At 67.7% G+C, this 14,115-nt stretch overlaps 4 protein-coding genes across 5 annotated transcripts; all 4 read left to right on the top strand.

The window, feature by feature from the left end:
- The first annotated feature begins 839 nt into the window (after positions 1-839).
- NAGLU (N-acetyl-alpha-glucosaminidase) lies at positions 840-3,821 on the top strand. Its single transcript, XM_057414158.1, has 6 exons — positions 840-1,237; positions 1,380-1,527; positions 1,611-1,757; positions 1,896-1,981; positions 2,175-2,431; positions 2,596-3,821. Exons 1-6 carry the CDS (start codon positions 840-842, stop codon positions 3,798-3,800), a joined length of 2,241 nt encoding a protein of 746 aa, XP_057270141.1. The 3' UTR covers positions 3,801-3,821.
- A 510-nt stretch (positions 3,822-4,331) lies between these two features.
- On the top strand, positions 4,332-5,926 carry HSD17B1 (hydroxysteroid 17-beta dehydrogenase 1). The gene is made up of 6 exons (XM_057414159.1): positions 4,332-4,571; positions 4,692-4,853; positions 5,054-5,233; positions 5,312-5,405; positions 5,497-5,680; positions 5,762-5,926. The coding sequence occupies exons 1-6, from the start codon at positions 4,481-4,483 to the stop codon at positions 5,924-5,926; spliced, it is 876 nt and encodes a 291-aa protein (XP_057270142.1). The 5' UTR covers positions 4,332-4,480.
- Positions 5,927-6,207: 281 nt separating this feature from the next.
- Positions 6,208-10,386, top strand: COASY (Coenzyme A synthase). The gene is made up of 9 exons (XM_057414132.1): positions 6,208-6,824; positions 7,138-7,352; positions 7,576-7,707; positions 7,922-8,111; positions 8,483-8,547; positions 8,647-8,731; positions 8,986-9,083; positions 9,173-9,319; positions 10,321-10,386. The coding sequence occupies exons 1-9, from the start codon at positions 6,209-6,211 to the stop codon at positions 10,375-10,377; spliced, it is 1,605 nt and encodes a 534-aa protein (XP_057270115.1). The 5' UTR covers position 6,208; the 3' UTR covers positions 10,378-10,386.
- Positions 10,387-10,619: 233 nt separating this feature from the next.
- On the top strand, positions 10,620-13,117 carry MLX (MAX dimerization protein MLX). Of its 2 annotated transcripts, XM_057414134.1 has the most exons (8): positions 10,620-10,741; positions 10,975-11,011; positions 11,107-11,196; positions 11,483-11,589; positions 11,754-11,853; positions 12,080-12,179; positions 12,470-12,671; positions 12,762-13,051. In XM_057414134.1, exons 1-8 carry the CDS (start codon positions 10,697-10,699, stop codon positions 12,816-12,818), a joined length of 738 nt encoding a protein of 245 aa, XP_057270117.1. In that variant the 5' UTR covers positions 10,620-10,696; the 3' UTR covers positions 12,819-13,051. The 2 variants fall into 2 exon arrangements, with proteins under 2 accessions (XP_057270117.1, XP_057270118.1); XM_057414135.1 differs by lacking the exon at positions 11,107-11,196 and having other exon boundaries at positions 10,634-10,741; positions 12,762-13,117.
- The last annotated feature ends 998 nt before the right edge of the window (positions 13,118-14,115 follow it).

The following is a 14,115-nucleotide window of genomic DNA, read 5'->3' as shown; positions in this document are numbered from 1 at the left end:
GGGAGCTGGGGTCTTTATCCATGGATGGGTTGTGGAAGGAGCCCGGTGTAACCGTGCCCTGTTCGAGCATCCCGGTGCTGCGGGGCTGGGCAGGGGCTGGTTTGTCCTGGAGCTGAGGCTGGATTGAACCTGGGCTCTGGGGGTGCCTCTGCCGGGTCGGGGCTCCTGCCCCGCTCCGCTCCCCGCTGTTTGTTCGAGGCCTTTCCTGCCCGAGGGGTTTTCCGCGTGTGCAGGAGCGGGAGGGGGGTTCCGGTGGGATCCGGCCGTTGTGTCCCTTGGTGGGGGGGGGGGGGGGGGGGGGGGGGGGGTGAGGATCCCGGTCCTGCCCGCTGCGCTGGGACCGATCCCGCGCTGCTGCCGGTGCCCGCTCTGCCAGGGGCCGCGCTCCCTTTCGCCCCGTGCCCCGGCCCTCGCCGCACTCCCGCTGCCATCACCGGGTTTCTCCCGTTTCCATCACCGGGTTTCTCCCGTTTCCATCACCGGGTTTCTCCCGTTTCCATCACCGGGTTTCTCCCGTTTCCAGCCCTCCCCTCGGCCGCCTGCACGGCTCCGGGGCCGCCCCCGCTCCCGGCCTTGCAGCGCCCCCTGCCGACCGCAGCGGGTCTCGCTCGATCCCGGGGACCCTGCGCCGGGCACCGCCGCTTCCCGGGGCTCGGAGGCGGCTCCGGGACCGCGGGTGTTGAACGCGGTACGGGACCAGCCCGGAGCCCCCGGTGCCACCCCCGGTGGGGTGGGGGGGGGAGGCCCGGCAGGAGCCTCGCTGCGGTCCCGCTTCCGCCCCGCCGGTCCCAGCTCAGCCCCGCCCCGGCCCCGCCTCCGGCGCTGGGGCAGGAGCGGCGATGGCGGCGCGGTGGGGCCCGGCGCTGGGGCCGCTGCTGCTGCTGCTGCTGCTGCCGCTGCCGCCGCCGGGGCGGGCGGGCGCGGGGGATGCGCGGCAGGAACAAGCGGTGCGGGCGCTGGCGCGGCGGCTGCTGGGCCCGCGGGCCGCCGCCGTGGCGCTGTCGGTGGAGCCGGCGCTGTCGGAGGACGGCACCGACACCTACCGGTTGCGCTCCCCGCCCGGCGCCGCCGTGGCCGTGGCCGTGACGGGCTCCAGCGGCGTGGCGGCGGCCGCCGGCCTCTACCGGTACCTGCGCGACTTCTGCGGCTGCCACGTGTCGTGGTCCGGGGCGCAGCTCCGCCTGCCCGATCCGCTCCCGCGGCTGCGGACCGAGATCCGCGCCGCCGCCCCCGGCAGGTAACGGGGGCCCCAGCGCGGCGGGGCCGGGCGCTGCTCACGCCTCGTTACCCCGGGACAAGGCGTCCCTTGTGGAACGGGGCCGGGAACGGGGGGACCGGGGGGCCGGGGGCCCATCCGCAGCCTCCCGCCCGCTCCCCAGGTACCGGTACTACCAGAACGTCTGCACCCAGAGCTACTCCTTTGCGTGGTGGGACTGGGCGCGCTGGGAGCGCGAGATCGACTGGATGGCGCTCAGCGGCATCAACCTGGCCCTGGCCTTCGTGGGGCAGGAGGAGACCTGGCAGCGGGTTGAGTATCCCAGGGCCGGGCAAGGCCGTGGGGCAGCTGTGGGGCAGGCGTGGGGCCGGCTGAGCCTCCGCTGCCCGCGCAGGTTTACCGCTCGCTGGGCCTGAACCGGACGGAGATCGACGCGTACTTCACGGGGCCGGCGTTCCTGGCCTGGAACCGCATGGGGAACCTGCATGGATGGGCAGGGCCGCTGCCGCCCGCCTGGCACCTCAAACAGCGCTACCTGCAGGTACCACGCGAGCCCCTGCCCTGGTCCTGCACATCCACACCTTGGAGCCTCGGGGCCACCATCCTCTTCCCCCAGGCCCCTCACAGGGAGGTTGGGGCTCCTCTGCCCCCCTGCTCCCTCCCTCTTTCTCTCTCCCAGTACCGGATCGTGGAGAGGATGCGCTCGCTGGGGATGCTCACGGTGCTGCCGGCCTTCGCGGGCCACGTGCCCCAGGGGGTTCTGCGGTAGGTGCAGCCCCACGTGCTCACAGACCCCGCGGGGCAGATCAGCTCCGGTCCTGCCTCCATCCCTTGGGATGCACAGGGCGCTCCCGAGGCCAACACAGCTCCTGGCCCTCGTGCCTGTGCTGGCTTCCCTATGAGGCTGCCCCGTGGTGCTCTTGTCCTGCTCCTGATCCCTTCTCTGCCCTTGGCACAGGGTTTTCCCACGCGTGAACGCCACTCGCCTCGGGGGATGGAGCCACTTTGACTGCACCTATTCGTGTACCTACCTGCTGGACCCGCAGGACCCCATGTTCCAGGTGATCGGGACCCTCTTCCTGAAGGAGCTCATCAAGGAGTTTGGCACAGACCACATCTACAGCGCCGACACCTTCAACGAGATGACCCCGCTCTCCTCCGACCCTGCTTATCTCTCGAGGGTCAGCAGCGCCGTCTTCAGGTCCATGACGGGAGGTGGGTCACCGGGGCTGAGCGGTGGGGACAGCGGGAGGGTGGCTGCGGGCCCCACACGGGCTCAGACCCATGGGTGCCAGACCCTCGGCATCGCTCTGAGAGGTCGCTCGGTGGCTCTCGGGGCCCTGCCTGCAGGGGCCCTCACCCTGCACCTTCGTCCCCAGCCGACCCCGAGGCGCTGTGGCTGATGCAGGGCTGGCTCTTCCAGCACCAGCCCGAGTTCTGGCAGCCGGCGCAGGTGCGGGCGCTGCTGCACGGCGTGCCCCTCGGCAGGATGATCGTTCTTGACCTCTTCGCCGAGTCCAAGCCTGTCTACCAGTGGACAGAGTCCTTCTACGGGCAGCCCTTCATCTGGTGCATGCTGCACAACTTCGGGGGCAACCACGGCCTCTTCGGCACCGTGGAGGCCATCAACCGCGGCCCCTTCGCCGCCCGACGCTTCCCAAACTCCACCATGGTGGGCACCGGCGTGGTGCCGGAGGGCATCGAGCAGAACGACATGGTGTACGAGCTGATGAACGAGCTGGCCTGGCGCCACCAGCCCTTGGACCTGCCCCGCTGGGTCTCCCGCTACGCCGAGCGCCGCTACGGTGCCGCCAACGCCGCCGCAGCCAGCGCCTGGCGCCTGCTGCTCCGCAGCGTCTACAACTGCACCGGCGTCTGCGTGAACCACAACCGCAGCCCGCTCGTGCGCCGCCCCTCGCTGCGCATGGACACGGAGCTCTGGTACAACGCCAGCGACGTCTACGAGGCCTGGCGCCTGCTGCTGAGCGCCGGCGCGGAGCTGGGCTCCAGCACCGCCTTCCGCTACGACCTGGTGGACGTGACGCGCCAGGCGGCTCAGCAGCTCGTGAGCGGCTTCTACCAGAGCATCCGCGGCGCCTTCCGGAGCCACGCACTGCCCGAGCTGCTGGCGGCCGGCGGCGTCCTGCTCTATGACCTGCTGCCGGAGCTCGACCGCCTCCTCTGCAGCCACAGCCTCTTCCTGCTGGGCCGCTGGCTGGAGAGCGCCCGCGCCGTGGCCACCAGCGCCCGGGAGGCCGAGCAGTACGAGCTGAACGCCCGGAACCAGCTGACGCTGTGGGGACCCAACGGGAACATCCTGGACTACGCCAACAAGCAGCTGGGGGGGCTGGTGCTGGATTACTACGGCGTGCGCTGGAGCCTCTTCGTGTCCGCGCTGGTGGAGAGCCTCAACTCGGGCACCCCCTTCCACCAGGACCAGTTCAACCAGGCCGTGTTCCAGGTGGAGAGAGGCTTCGTGTACAACCAGAAGCGGTACCCAGCCGTGCCGGCCGGGGACACGCTGGACATCTCCAGGAAGCTCTTCCTCAAGTACTACCCCGGCGCCCGCGCTGGGAGGCTGTGACTTGGACAGAGCCCCCCCCCGTGCCCCGTGTCCTCCATCCCCTGGACCCCTGCTTCCTGCACACGGAGGGGGGGGGAGCTGGCGGCCGGATCGGGGGCAGGCTCTGCCCCAGGGACCCCTCCTGCGTCGTGCTCAGTGCTCAGCCCTGAGCAGCAGCCCCAGGGAAAGGGGGGACTTGGTCCTCCCTGGGCCGAGTGCTCCCTGCTCCATGGACCCCAGTGCCTGCGGGGACCCCCCCCTCGCTTTGTGCCTTTTGTACTGAAAGAGACTTGGAGGAGGTTTCTGCAGGGCCGCGCTCCCCAGGACAGGGATTCCGAGCCCTGCCCGGCTGCGGAGCGATTAAAACCCTGGCCGCTGAGTGCTTTGTTCCTGCCCTTGCGTGTCCATCCCCCTCTCCCCAGCGGGCGGCAGAGCAGCGGGCTCAGCGCTGTCAGAGGGGGAGCCTGGCACGGCCCAGCCCGGCACAGCCAGTGCCAACCCCGGCGCTGCGGCTCCCCCCCTGCCCCGGCCTCCTCCCGTGGGGGGTCCTGGCTCGGTGGCTGCAGCTGCACCAGCATCAAGGCGCAGGGAGGTGGGCGGAAGGGCCTTGAGATAAGGCGTCAGACACAACACCGGGGCGGGGGCACCCCCCTGCCAGCCCTCATAAACGGCGCGGCCGCCGGAGCCGGCACCGCGGGGCCATGGAGAGAAGCACGGTGCTGATCACGGGCTGCTCCTCGGGCATCGGCCTCGGCCTGGCCGTGCGCCTGGCGGCCGATGGCGGCTTCAAAGGTGAAGGGGTGATGCTGCACCGGGGAGGGGGAGACCGACACAGGGGGTCCCAGGGCAGCCGGTGCTTGGGGTGAGCTGTGACCGGCGCCGATGGCACCGTGGCCACGCTCTCTCCGGCAGTGTACGCCACCATGCGCGACCTGGCCAAGGGCGAGCGGCTGCTGCAGCTCCTCGGGGGCCGCTGCCCCGACACGCTGGAGGTGCTGCAGCTCGACGTGACCGACCCGCGGTCGCTGGAAGCCGCCGCACGCCGGCTGCAGGGGCAGGCGCTGGATGTGCTGGGTACGGCTCTTGCAAGGGGTCCTCATGGGGGCAGTGGGACCCTCCCCGGGGCAGTGCCAAATGATGGGAGGTGCCGGCGGTCCTGGGGCCGGGATGTGTTCAATGGGGCAGGGGTGTGGGAGCTGGGTTTGGGGGTTTTCAAGGGCTTCCGGCACCTTGAGGGGGCTGCAGTGCTGGCTCACTCGTGCTGTGCCCCGCAGTTTGCAACGCTGGGGTGGGACTGATGGGTCCCCTGGAGACCTGCTCGGACCAGGACGTGAAGAACGTGTTTGATGTGAACCTCTTCGGGGCCATCCGCACCATCCGGGCGTTCCTGCCCGCCATGAAGCGCCGCAGGGCCGGGCGCATCATCGTCTCCAGCAGCATCGGGGGGCTGCAAGGTGGGACCCCCGGCACCCTGCGACCGGGGGAACCGCAGGGGAAGGGCCCCCGGTGCTCAGGCTGCGGCTCTGCCCCAGGGCTGCCCTTCAACTCCGTGTACTGCGCCAGCAAGTTCGCGGTGGAGGGGCTGTGCGAGAGCCTGGCCATCGTCCTGCGGCCCTTCAACATCCAGTGAGTGCCGCGGGGGGCTGCGCTCCTGCCGCCAGGCACCGCGATGGGGGGGGGAACCAGGGCAGCTCATGCGCTCAGCTCCGTCCCGCAGCCTGACGCTGGTGGAGTGCGGGCCCGTGAACACGAGCTTCCTGAGCAACCTGCGGCGCCCGGACCCCGACGGCAGCGAACTGCAGGGCCTGGACGCCGAGACGCGAGGTCTCTACCGCCGGTACCTCCGGCACTGCCAGGGGCTCTTCCGCGCCGAGGCCCAGGAGGTGGAGGAGGTCCTGCAGGTCAGGCGGGGTGCGGGGGGCCCGGGGTTGGGTCGGGTCCGTGTCGCGGGGCCGTGGCTCTGAGACCCCTCTGCGGTTCAGGTGTTCCTGGAGGCCATGGGCAGCCCCCGTCCCCCCCTGCGCTGCGCCACCACGCAGCTCCTGGCGCCGCTCGCACGGCTCCGCCTGACCGACGGCTCCGCGTACGTCCAGGCCATGCACGACTTCGTGTTCGGCCGCCGCGAGGCCGGCGGGGACCAGCCCTGACCGGGAGCCCGGGGCAGCCGCTCTGCGACGGCGGGCGGGCGGGGGGGGGGAATCGGGTCCCACCGTGTCACAAATAAACCCGCTCGCAGCTCACGCTCCCGGCTCCGTCCCTCTCAGCGAACCCGGCGGCTCCGCGGGGCCGGGTCTCTCTGTCCCCTCCCTCGAGCGGGCGGAGCCCGGCCCCGCCGCTCGCCTCTCACCGGGGCTCCGTCGCGAGAGGCGGGGCTCGGGGCGGTCCCGCTGCACGTTCCGGGTCGCGGGGGCCCGCGGCTTCCGGGGGCGATGCCGCCGTTCGGGTCGGGGCTGCTGGTGCTGACGGCTCCGCTGGCAGCGCTGCCCCGGCGGGCGGCGGCGGCGCTGGCGGCGGCCGCGGGGCTGGTGGCGGGGCCGCTGTACGTGCACCTGCAGCCGGGGCTGCGCCTCGCCGCGGCCCCGCCGCCGCTCCCCGCGGCCCCGCCGCCCGCCGGCCCCGCGCTGCTGCGGGCTCTGGCCGCGCTCTACGCGGCGGCGGCGCGGCGCGGGATGGACGTGCGCGTCCTGCTGGACCCCGGCCGCCGCCTGGCCCGGCCGCCCCGCGTCCTGCTGCTGCCCGCCAACGAGGCGCCGGGGCCGCCGGGGCCGGTGCAGCTCGGGCTGCAGAGCTTGGCCACCGCCGCCTACGGCTGCGCCCCGGACCTGCCCGCGCTGCTGCTGGGGGACCCCGCGGGGGACCTCGATGGGGACCCCAAGGAGGACCCCGAGTGCGGTCCCGATGCGGCGCTTCCCAACTTCTCCGGCGTGGCGGTCGGCGGCACCTTCGACCGCCTGCACGGCGCCCACCGCCTCCTGCTCAGCACTTGCTGCCTTCTGGCCCGGGACCGGCTCCTGGCCGGGGTGGCCGACGGCGACCTGCTCCGCCGTGAGTCCCGGGGCGGCGGCACCGTGCTGGGACGGGGGGGAGCTGAGGGCAGCGGGGCCCGGCTGCTGGTGGGAGGCCGGGGGGGGGGCTACCAGAGAGCGGCCAGAGCTCCGCGGTGGTGCTGCCCGGGGCACGGTGACAGCAGGGATAAGGCATCATGTCCATAGGAGCGAGGGAGGCGTGAGGGGGCTGCCTCCCAAAGCCGCAGGCGGGTTTTGTCTCCATCTCCCGGTCTGCTGCTTTCCATCACTGCTCTGGGAGCTGCCCGCTGTTAAACACTCTCCCCGGTTCTCTGTGCTCCCGGTGCCCGCAGACAAGGTCCTGATGGAGCTGATCGAGCCGTACGAGCTGCGGGTGGCAAAGCTGCGCGAGTTCCTGGAGGACGTGAAGCCGTCGCTGCGCTACGACATCGTGCGGCTCATCGACCCCTACGGCCCCAGCGTCACCGACCCCGACCTGCAGTGCCTGGTGGTCAGCCAGGAGAGCCGCCGTGGTGGGGAGGCCGTGAACCAGCTGAGACTTGAGAATGTAAATGGCTGCGGTGTGCGCCGGCCCGGGCTCAAGGGCATCCTGTCCCATAGAAGCTGCCTTCCCCTCTGCTGCTGCGAGTGTGCCCCCCGGGGACGGAGCTGCCTCGTGGGGACACTTTGGGGCAGCCGCAGCCGCGTTTGTGCTGCTGCACTGAGGCCTGGAGCCCCGTCCCCTCGCGGTGTCCCCGCTGCTGACAGCCCTCGGGGCTCTCCTCTCGCAGGGGCTCCCCGCGCTGGCTCTCTATGAGATCCTGCTGATGCAGGACCCCGACCACAGTGAGAACGAGGAGGAGAAGATCAGCTCCTCCAGCCTGCGGCACCGGCTGCTGGGGACGCTGCTGCGGCCCCCACGGGTGAGGGGGTCTCGGGGAGCTGCGGGGAACCGCGTGCCCTGGAGGAGGGGGCAGCCCCAGGCCCTGCTGCAGGGGATGTGTTCTGGAGGCCCCGCTGCCCACGCTCTGCAGCGCCAGCACCTTCTGTGCCCGTTTCCAGGCCGGGTGTGTGGGATCCTTCTCCAGCAAAGCCGTGTTCTCCCTGTGCTGGCAATGGGTTTCCTTCTCCCCATAGCAAGACCCTGCCCTGCCTTCGCACCCATACGTGATCGGCCTGACCGGAGGAACCGGGAGTGGGAAAACGTCCATCGCCAGGCTCCTGGGCGGCCTGGGAGCGTTCCTCATCGACGCTGACAAGCTGGGCCACGCTGTCTATGTCCCCGGTGGCCCTGCCTACAAGCAGGTGGTGGCGACCTTTGGTGCAGGTAGAGCCACGGAAAGCTTTGGGGAAGGCTGGGAAAAGGAAGAGGAGGGAGGGATGCGCCAGCATCCCAGGGAGCCGGCCTGGGCTGTGCCTGCTGGGATCTGTAGCTCATTCAGTGGTAGCTGGGCTGGGCAGGACAAAGCACTGCTTCCCCCACGTCTTGCACGCCCCATGGCAGAGCTGCTGCAGGCAGTGCAGGAGGCTGAGCCGGGCTGCTGCTCATCTGGGGAAAGCTGTTCCCTGTCTTTCTGGAGTAAGCTGCCAGGTCAGGTCCTGCAGCTCCTTTCTGGGTCCGTCACTGCACATTAGGCTGGCCACAGGGAAGGGAGCTGGGTTCATTCCTCCCAAGCCTGTTCTGCTTCTGTCTTGCAGAAATCCTGTCTGAAGATGGGACAATCAACAGGAAAGTCCTTGGGGCCAAAGTGTTTGGAAACCAGGTAGGAGCAGCACGGGCACAGTCAGGGTTTAATCTCCATCCCTGACGTACGCAGAGCCAGTGCCCCCAGAGGTTTGGGTTAAGCTGTGGTCCTTTCTAGGAGCGGCTGAAGAGCCTCACAGACATCGTGTGGCCCAAGATAGCGCGGCTGGTGAAGGAGCAGATCAGGGAGGCAGAAGCTCAAGGTAACCGAGCACAGAGCGGGGAGTTGGATGCGTGGCCTTGTGCAGCAGCTCAGGACACAGCGCCCTGCGGAGCGGCTGCTTTGGGCAGTGTTCTCCCTGCTCAGACCCCTCTCTGCTGGGCAGAGGCTTTCACTGGCACATCTCTGAGCAAACCCCCGCCTGCGCTGGGCCAGGCTCAAGGACCTGGAGTGTGGCGAGGAGGAATTCCCATTGCCTTGCGACCGCAGGTAGTGAGGAACATCCTCATCCCACAGGCAAGGCCGTGTGCGTGCTGGACGCTGCCGTGCTGCTGGAGGCTGGCTGGCAGGACATGGTCCATGAGGTGTGGACGGCCGTCATCCCGGAGGACGAGGTGGGAGATGCCCCTCGGCCTGTCCCTCGCCGCTGGGGCCGGTCCTCGGTTGCCCATCGGAGCGCCTGAGGTCCCCGTGGTCCCGGCAGGCCGTGCGGCGCGTGATGGCGCGGGACGGGCTGAGCGAGGAGGCGGCTCGGAGCCGGCTGCGGAGCCAGATGAGCAACGGGCAGCGCGTGGAGCGGGCGCACGTCGTGCTCTGCACGCTCTGGGAGCCCGACATCACCCGCAAGCAGGTGAGCGCCGGGGTCTGCCCTCGGGGTGGGGGACACAGGGACACAGACACGGGGGTGCTGCTGCCCATGAGGGAGGCTCTGGGGGTGCAAACGCAGCAGGGGTGTTTCCAGTTCTGGGCCCCTCAATTCAAGAAGGACAGGGAGCTGCTGGAGAGAGTCCAGCGCAGGGCAACGAAGATGATTAAGGGAGTGGAGCATCTCCCTTATGAGGAAAGACTGAGGGAGCTGGGTCTCTATAGTTTGGAGAAGAGGAGACTGAGGGGTGACCTTATTAGTGTCTATAAATATATAAAGGGGGAGTGTCACGAGGATGGAGCCAGGCTCTACTCAGTGGCAAACAATGATAGGACAAGGGGTAATGGGTACAAACTGGAACACAAGAGGTTCCACTTAAACTTGAGAAGAAACTTCTTCTCAGTGAGGGTGACGGAACACTTGAACAGGCTGCCCAGGGAGGTTGTGGAGTCTCAAAACCCACCTGGACACATTCCTGTGTAACCTTACCGAGGTGTTCCTGCTCCGGCAGGGGGATTGGACTAGATGAGCTTTAGAGGTTGCTTCCAATCTCTAGCATGCTGTGATGCTGTGGTGCTGTGATGCTGTGATGTGATGCTGTGGTGCTGTGATGCTGTGGTGCTGTGGTGCTGTGATGATGCTGTGATGGTGCTGTGATGATGCTGTGATGATGCTGTGATGCTGCTGTGATGATGCTGTGATGGTGCTGTGATGATGCTGTGATGATGCTGTGATGCTGCTGTGATGCTGTGGTGCTGTGATGCTGCTGTGATGATGCTGTGATGATGCTGTGATGCTGCTGTGATGATGCTGTGATGGTGCTGTGATGATGCTGTGATGATGCTGTGATGGTGCTGTGATGATGTGGTGCTGTGATGATGCTGTGATGCTGCTGTGATGATGCTGTGATGATGTGGTGCTGTGATGCTGTGATGGGGACGGTGCCCGCCGTGGCCGCGGCTCTGAGGTGCGCGCTCTGCCCGCAGGTGGAGAAGGCCTGGGAGCTCCTGCAGCAGCGCCTGCCCCAAGCGCGCAGCCCCTGAGGGATCCGCGCCTCCTGCCCGCATCCCTCGCACCGGAGGGGCCCGGCCCGGCAGCCCCGCCGAGGAGCGCCCCCCCCCCCCCGTCCTGCCGGGCCCTGCGCGGGGCCGCGGCGGCTCCGCTCTCGGTCCCGGTCCCGGTCCCGGTCCCGGTCCGCAGTAAAGGAGGAGGCCGCTGCCCCCCCCGCCCCCGTGGTGCCTGTCACGTGTGCGTGTGTATTGCGTGGGGCGGTGAGGGCGCCCCCTGGCGGTGCGGCGGAACGCGGCGGATTGCGTTTCCTATTGGCTCTGGCGGCCGTCACGTGAGCGGGGCGGGCGGAAGATGGCGGAGCCGCCCTGCGCCGCGGCCGAGGACGCGTGGGGGAAGGTGGGAGCGGGGCCGGGGCCGGGGCCGGGACCGGGACCGGGGATGGGACCGGGGCGGGGGGGGCTCGGTTGGGTGCGCGCAAGGGGCGGGGGGGAGGGACCGGGACCGGGTGAGCGCGAGGGTCAGGGCCAAAGGTGACCGGGGGGGGGGAGCTGGTACCGGGGGGGGGGGTCCGGGCCGCGGTTCCTGCCCCAGCCCCGCTCACGTCTCCGCTCCCGCCGGCCCCGCGCAAGGTGGACGCAGCGTACGGCGACAATGGCCTGGACTCGGGTACGTGCTCGGCCCCGGCTACCGGGGCCCTGTCCCCTCGGCCCCGTTCGTGTCCCCCCCCCGTGTCCCCCTTACTGTGACCCCGTCCCCTGCAGCGCTCTTCATGGAGAGCGCCCGGAAAAGCAGCATCGTGTCCCGGGCCAACAGCATCGGCTCCACCAGCGCCTCCTCTGTCCCCAACACAGGTGGGGTTTGCTCCCCGTGAGCGCGGGTCCTGCTCCCTGCGGCGCCCAGCCCGGAGCAGGGGGTCCCGCTCCCTCCCTGTGCCGAGGGGAGGTGGTGGGGAGCCGCACCAGGGCATCCAGCGGGTTTGGGTTCGGTGCCTTCCCGAGGGAGCTGCAGGCTTCTTCCTCCTGCCCGGCTCTACGAGGGAAGGGCAGGGGTTGGCCGGGCCCCTTGGGGTGTTTGTCGGTGGCCTGGTGCAGAGGCCAGCCCAGCTCCATCGCCCTCCCCTGGGCTCTCTCCATGCAGACGATGAGGACAGCGATTACCACCAGGAGCCCTACAAGGAGTCCTACAAGGACCGGCGCAGGCGGGCGCACACGCAGGCGGAGCAGAAGAGGCGAGATGCCATCAAGGTAACCGCGAGCCCTGCAGCACTCTCCTGCCCTCAGCACCTTCCCCTTGGCTTTCCTGCTGGACCAACTCTCCCCAGGCTCTGGCTGGGAGCTGGGCTTTGATGCCTGTCCATTCCACACTGCTGCACCCCAAATGCATGGGCTGTGCCTCTGCTTCCCCACAGAAAGGCTACGATGACCTCCAGGCCATCGTTCCCACCTGCGAGCAGCAGGATTTCTCCATAGGCTCCCAGAAGCTGAGCAAGGCCATTGTTCTCCAGAAAAGTGAGTCTTGAGGGTGGGGAGAGGGAAGGGGGTGCCAAGAACCCCCAAAACCACCTCGCTAGAGCAGGGTAGCAGTGGGGGTTCAGCACTTCTGGTGTAATGATGCTGTGGGGAGAGCCCAGTGCTGGTCACCTCCACCCAGCTCCTGAGGAGGACCAGGGCAGAGGGAGCTCTGTGGGACGCTTGGGTGCATTCTCGAATCCTCACTCTGTGTTTTCGTGCTCAGCCATTGACTACATCCAGTTCCTGCACAAGGAAAAGAAGAAGCAAGAGGAGGAACTTTCCACCCTCAGGAAGGACGTGATGGCCTTGAAGATCATGAAGGCGTAAGGGAAGAGCTGTCGGGTGCTGCCCTCTTCTTCCTGCCCCAGCCTTGCCAGACTCCGTGCCTGCAGCCCCAAACCCCTCCCTGCCTGCTGCTGCCACAGCTTCTCCTCCAGCAGCCCTTAGTGCGGGTGTCCTGGGGCTAGTGGTGGGGTTCAGTGTGAAGGTGACCCCGAGTTCCTCGCACCAGGAGCGGCTGCAGCTTCCCAGTGTTGGTTCCCTGCAGGCTCTCGTTCCCCCTGTCCCTGCGGAGGCCTCTGCTGCTGACCACGGGGCCCTTGCTTTGTTCCAGGAACTACGAGCAGATTGTGAAAGCTCACCAGGACAACCCCAACGAGGGGAAGGACCAGGTCTCCGACGAGGTGAAGTTCAACGTGTTCCAAGGCATTATGGATTCCCTCTTCCAGTCCTTTAACGCCTCCATCTCGGTGACGAGCTTCCAGGAGCTCTCGGCATGCGTCTTCAGCTGGATTGAGGAGCACTGCAAGCCCCAGGTGAGCGCTGGGAGCGGCTGTGGGTGCCAGCCCTGGGGCTGTTCCCTCATTGGAAGACCTGACCCTGTCTCGTGTCTCCCCCTGCCCCAGACGCTGCAGGACATCGTGATCGGGGTCCTGCACCAGCTCAAGAGTCAGCTCTACTGACCCCCTGCAGCGCCCCGGGGCTGCCACCTCCTGCCCAGGGGCCACGGTGACGGGCACCAGCAGGGGCTGGGCCATCCCCTCCACCTGCTTCTAAAGCTTCTCTGGATTATTTATTAAGTACAAACCCAACCCCAGCACAGTCGAGATCACTAAATAGTTGTAGGGACTTAGCAGAAGAGGGGTCAGTGTGGATGGAGCAGAGGTGCCCCCCCCCACCATCCCATATCTACCCCCAAGTTCCAGCTCAGGCAGTTGGGGTGGGGTTTGCCTGGGCTACCAGTGCAGCAGCTCTGGCCTCTCAGGCCTCTGCCACAGCCCCTCTGCTGCCAGGAACTGGGAGAGAACACATGTTAAAGAGGCTTCAGCCCTACCTGGGGCTTTCTGGTGCCCCTCCGAAGCAGCCGCTATGGGGCAGGCTTTGCAAGTTGAGGAGCTACTCCTGGCTTCTTTGTGGTTTTGATGTGGCCACACTCAACAGGAAGGCAGGTGGGCAGCTGAAGGCAGTCGCTCCCTGCTGCTCCTTCCATCCACACACACACAAACAGCCCGGATTTGGTTTGATGAATCAGTGCAAGCAAACACCCTGAAGCGTTCCCAGCCAGGCTCTGACACTCTTGAACCTGCCCCGTGGCACTGGTGGCAGGGGGGTCGTGGCTTTTGGCCATACAAAGGCCTCGTGTGGAGGAGCAGCTGCTGGGGGGGGGTGAGTTGGTCACACGGGGGCTCTTGCAGTGGGGCCTGTGCTCTGTGACTGTGCTTTGCTCCCATGCAGCGGGGTGGGTATTTATTTCACCCGGGGGATCCAGGAGGTGCCTCAGCTCCTTGGTTTCAATGCATGGGAATGGTTCAGTTACAGCTCCTACCCCAGCAGCGGTGCAGAAGCGGGGTTGGGGGGTGGTTTTGATACAGAATCATTCTTCAACCCCTGCCTTTGGGTCTAAGCACCACAAAGGCAGCCCCTAGGCCAAGCCCTGCAGTGCTGCTCATAGGCACAGGCTCAGCCCTGGCCCCCTGGGCAGACGCTGCTGGGTGTGGAAGCAAACTCGGGGTGCACAGGTCAGGGCTGGGGCTCTGGGGCATGGCCAGGAGCCCTGGCTCTGCTCCTGCTGCAGGAGGAGGCCGTGGATTTCACAGAGCTCCCCTGTGAAATCACCTATTTTTTCTATTGTGAAAAGTAATTAAATTTTGCTGAATGTTTTAATGCTTTTCCTGGGTTTCTTTCTGTTGCCGAGGGCTCAGGGTTGCGCCCATCCCACCTCTTTGCTTTCCCCACCCCTGAGGGCTGCTGCAACCCAGA

The sequence above is a fragment of the Pezoporus wallicus genome, unplaced genomic scaffold (genome assembly GCF_028554395.1).
Source record: "Pezoporus wallicus isolate ANWC-B61680 ecotype Strahan unplaced genomic scaffold, APGP_CSIRO_Pwel_v1 contig_13150, whole genome shotgun sequence".
NCBI lineage: Eukaryota > Metazoa > Chordata > Aves > Psittaciformes > Psittacidae > Pezoporus > Pezoporus wallicus.
Note: the sequence above shows the minus strand (reverse complement) of the source record. Positions and strands in the feature narration are given on the sequence as shown.

Coding starts and splice junctions, on each gene's coding strand:
- MLX (XM_057414134.1), top strand. CDS start 10,697: ATGGCGGAGCCGCCCTGCGCCGCGGCCGAGGACGCGTGGGGGAAG. Junction 11,590..11,753: donor AGAGGCGAGATGCCATCAAG/GTAACCGCGAGC, acceptor GCTTCCCCACAG/AAAGGCTACGATGACCTCCA. Junction 12,180..12,469: donor GCCTTGAAGATCATGAAGGC/GTAAGGGAAGAG, acceptor GCTTTGTTCCAG/GAACTACGAGCAGATTGTGA.
- HSD17B1 (XM_057414159.1), top strand. CDS start 4,481: ATGGAGAGAAGCACGGTGCTGATCACGGGCTGCTCCTCGGGCATCGGC. Junction 4,572..4,691: donor GGCCGATGGCGGCTTCAAAG/GTGAAGGGGTGA, acceptor TCTCTCCGGCAG/TGTACGCCACCATGCGCGAC. Junction 5,681..5,761: donor AGGTGGAGGAGGTCCTGCAG/GTCAGGCGGGGT, acceptor TCTGCGGTTCAG/GTGTTCCTGGAGGCCATGGG.
- COASY (XM_057414132.1), top strand. CDS start 6,209: ATGCCGCCGTTCGGGTCGGGGCTGCTGGTGCTGACGGCTCCGCTGGCA. Junction 6,825..7,137: donor CGACGGCGACCTGCTCCGCC/GTGAGTCCCGGG, acceptor CGGTGCCCGCAG/ACAAGGTCCTGATGGAGCTG. Junction 7,353..7,575: donor ACCAGCTGAGACTTGAGAAT/GTAAATGGCTGC, acceptor CTCCTCTCGCAG/GGGCTCCCCGCGCTGGCTCT.
- NAGLU (XM_057414158.1), top strand. CDS start 840: ATGGCGGCGCGGTGGGGCCCGGCGCTGGGGCCGCTGCTGCTGCTGCTG. Junction 1,528..1,610: donor AGGAGGAGACCTGGCAGCGG/GTTGAGTATCCC, acceptor CTGCCCGCGCAG/GTTTACCGCTCGCTGGGCCT. Junction 2,432..2,595: donor CTTCAGGTCCATGACGGGAG/GTGGGTCACCGG, acceptor CTTCGTCCCCAG/CCGACCCCGAGGCGCTGTGG.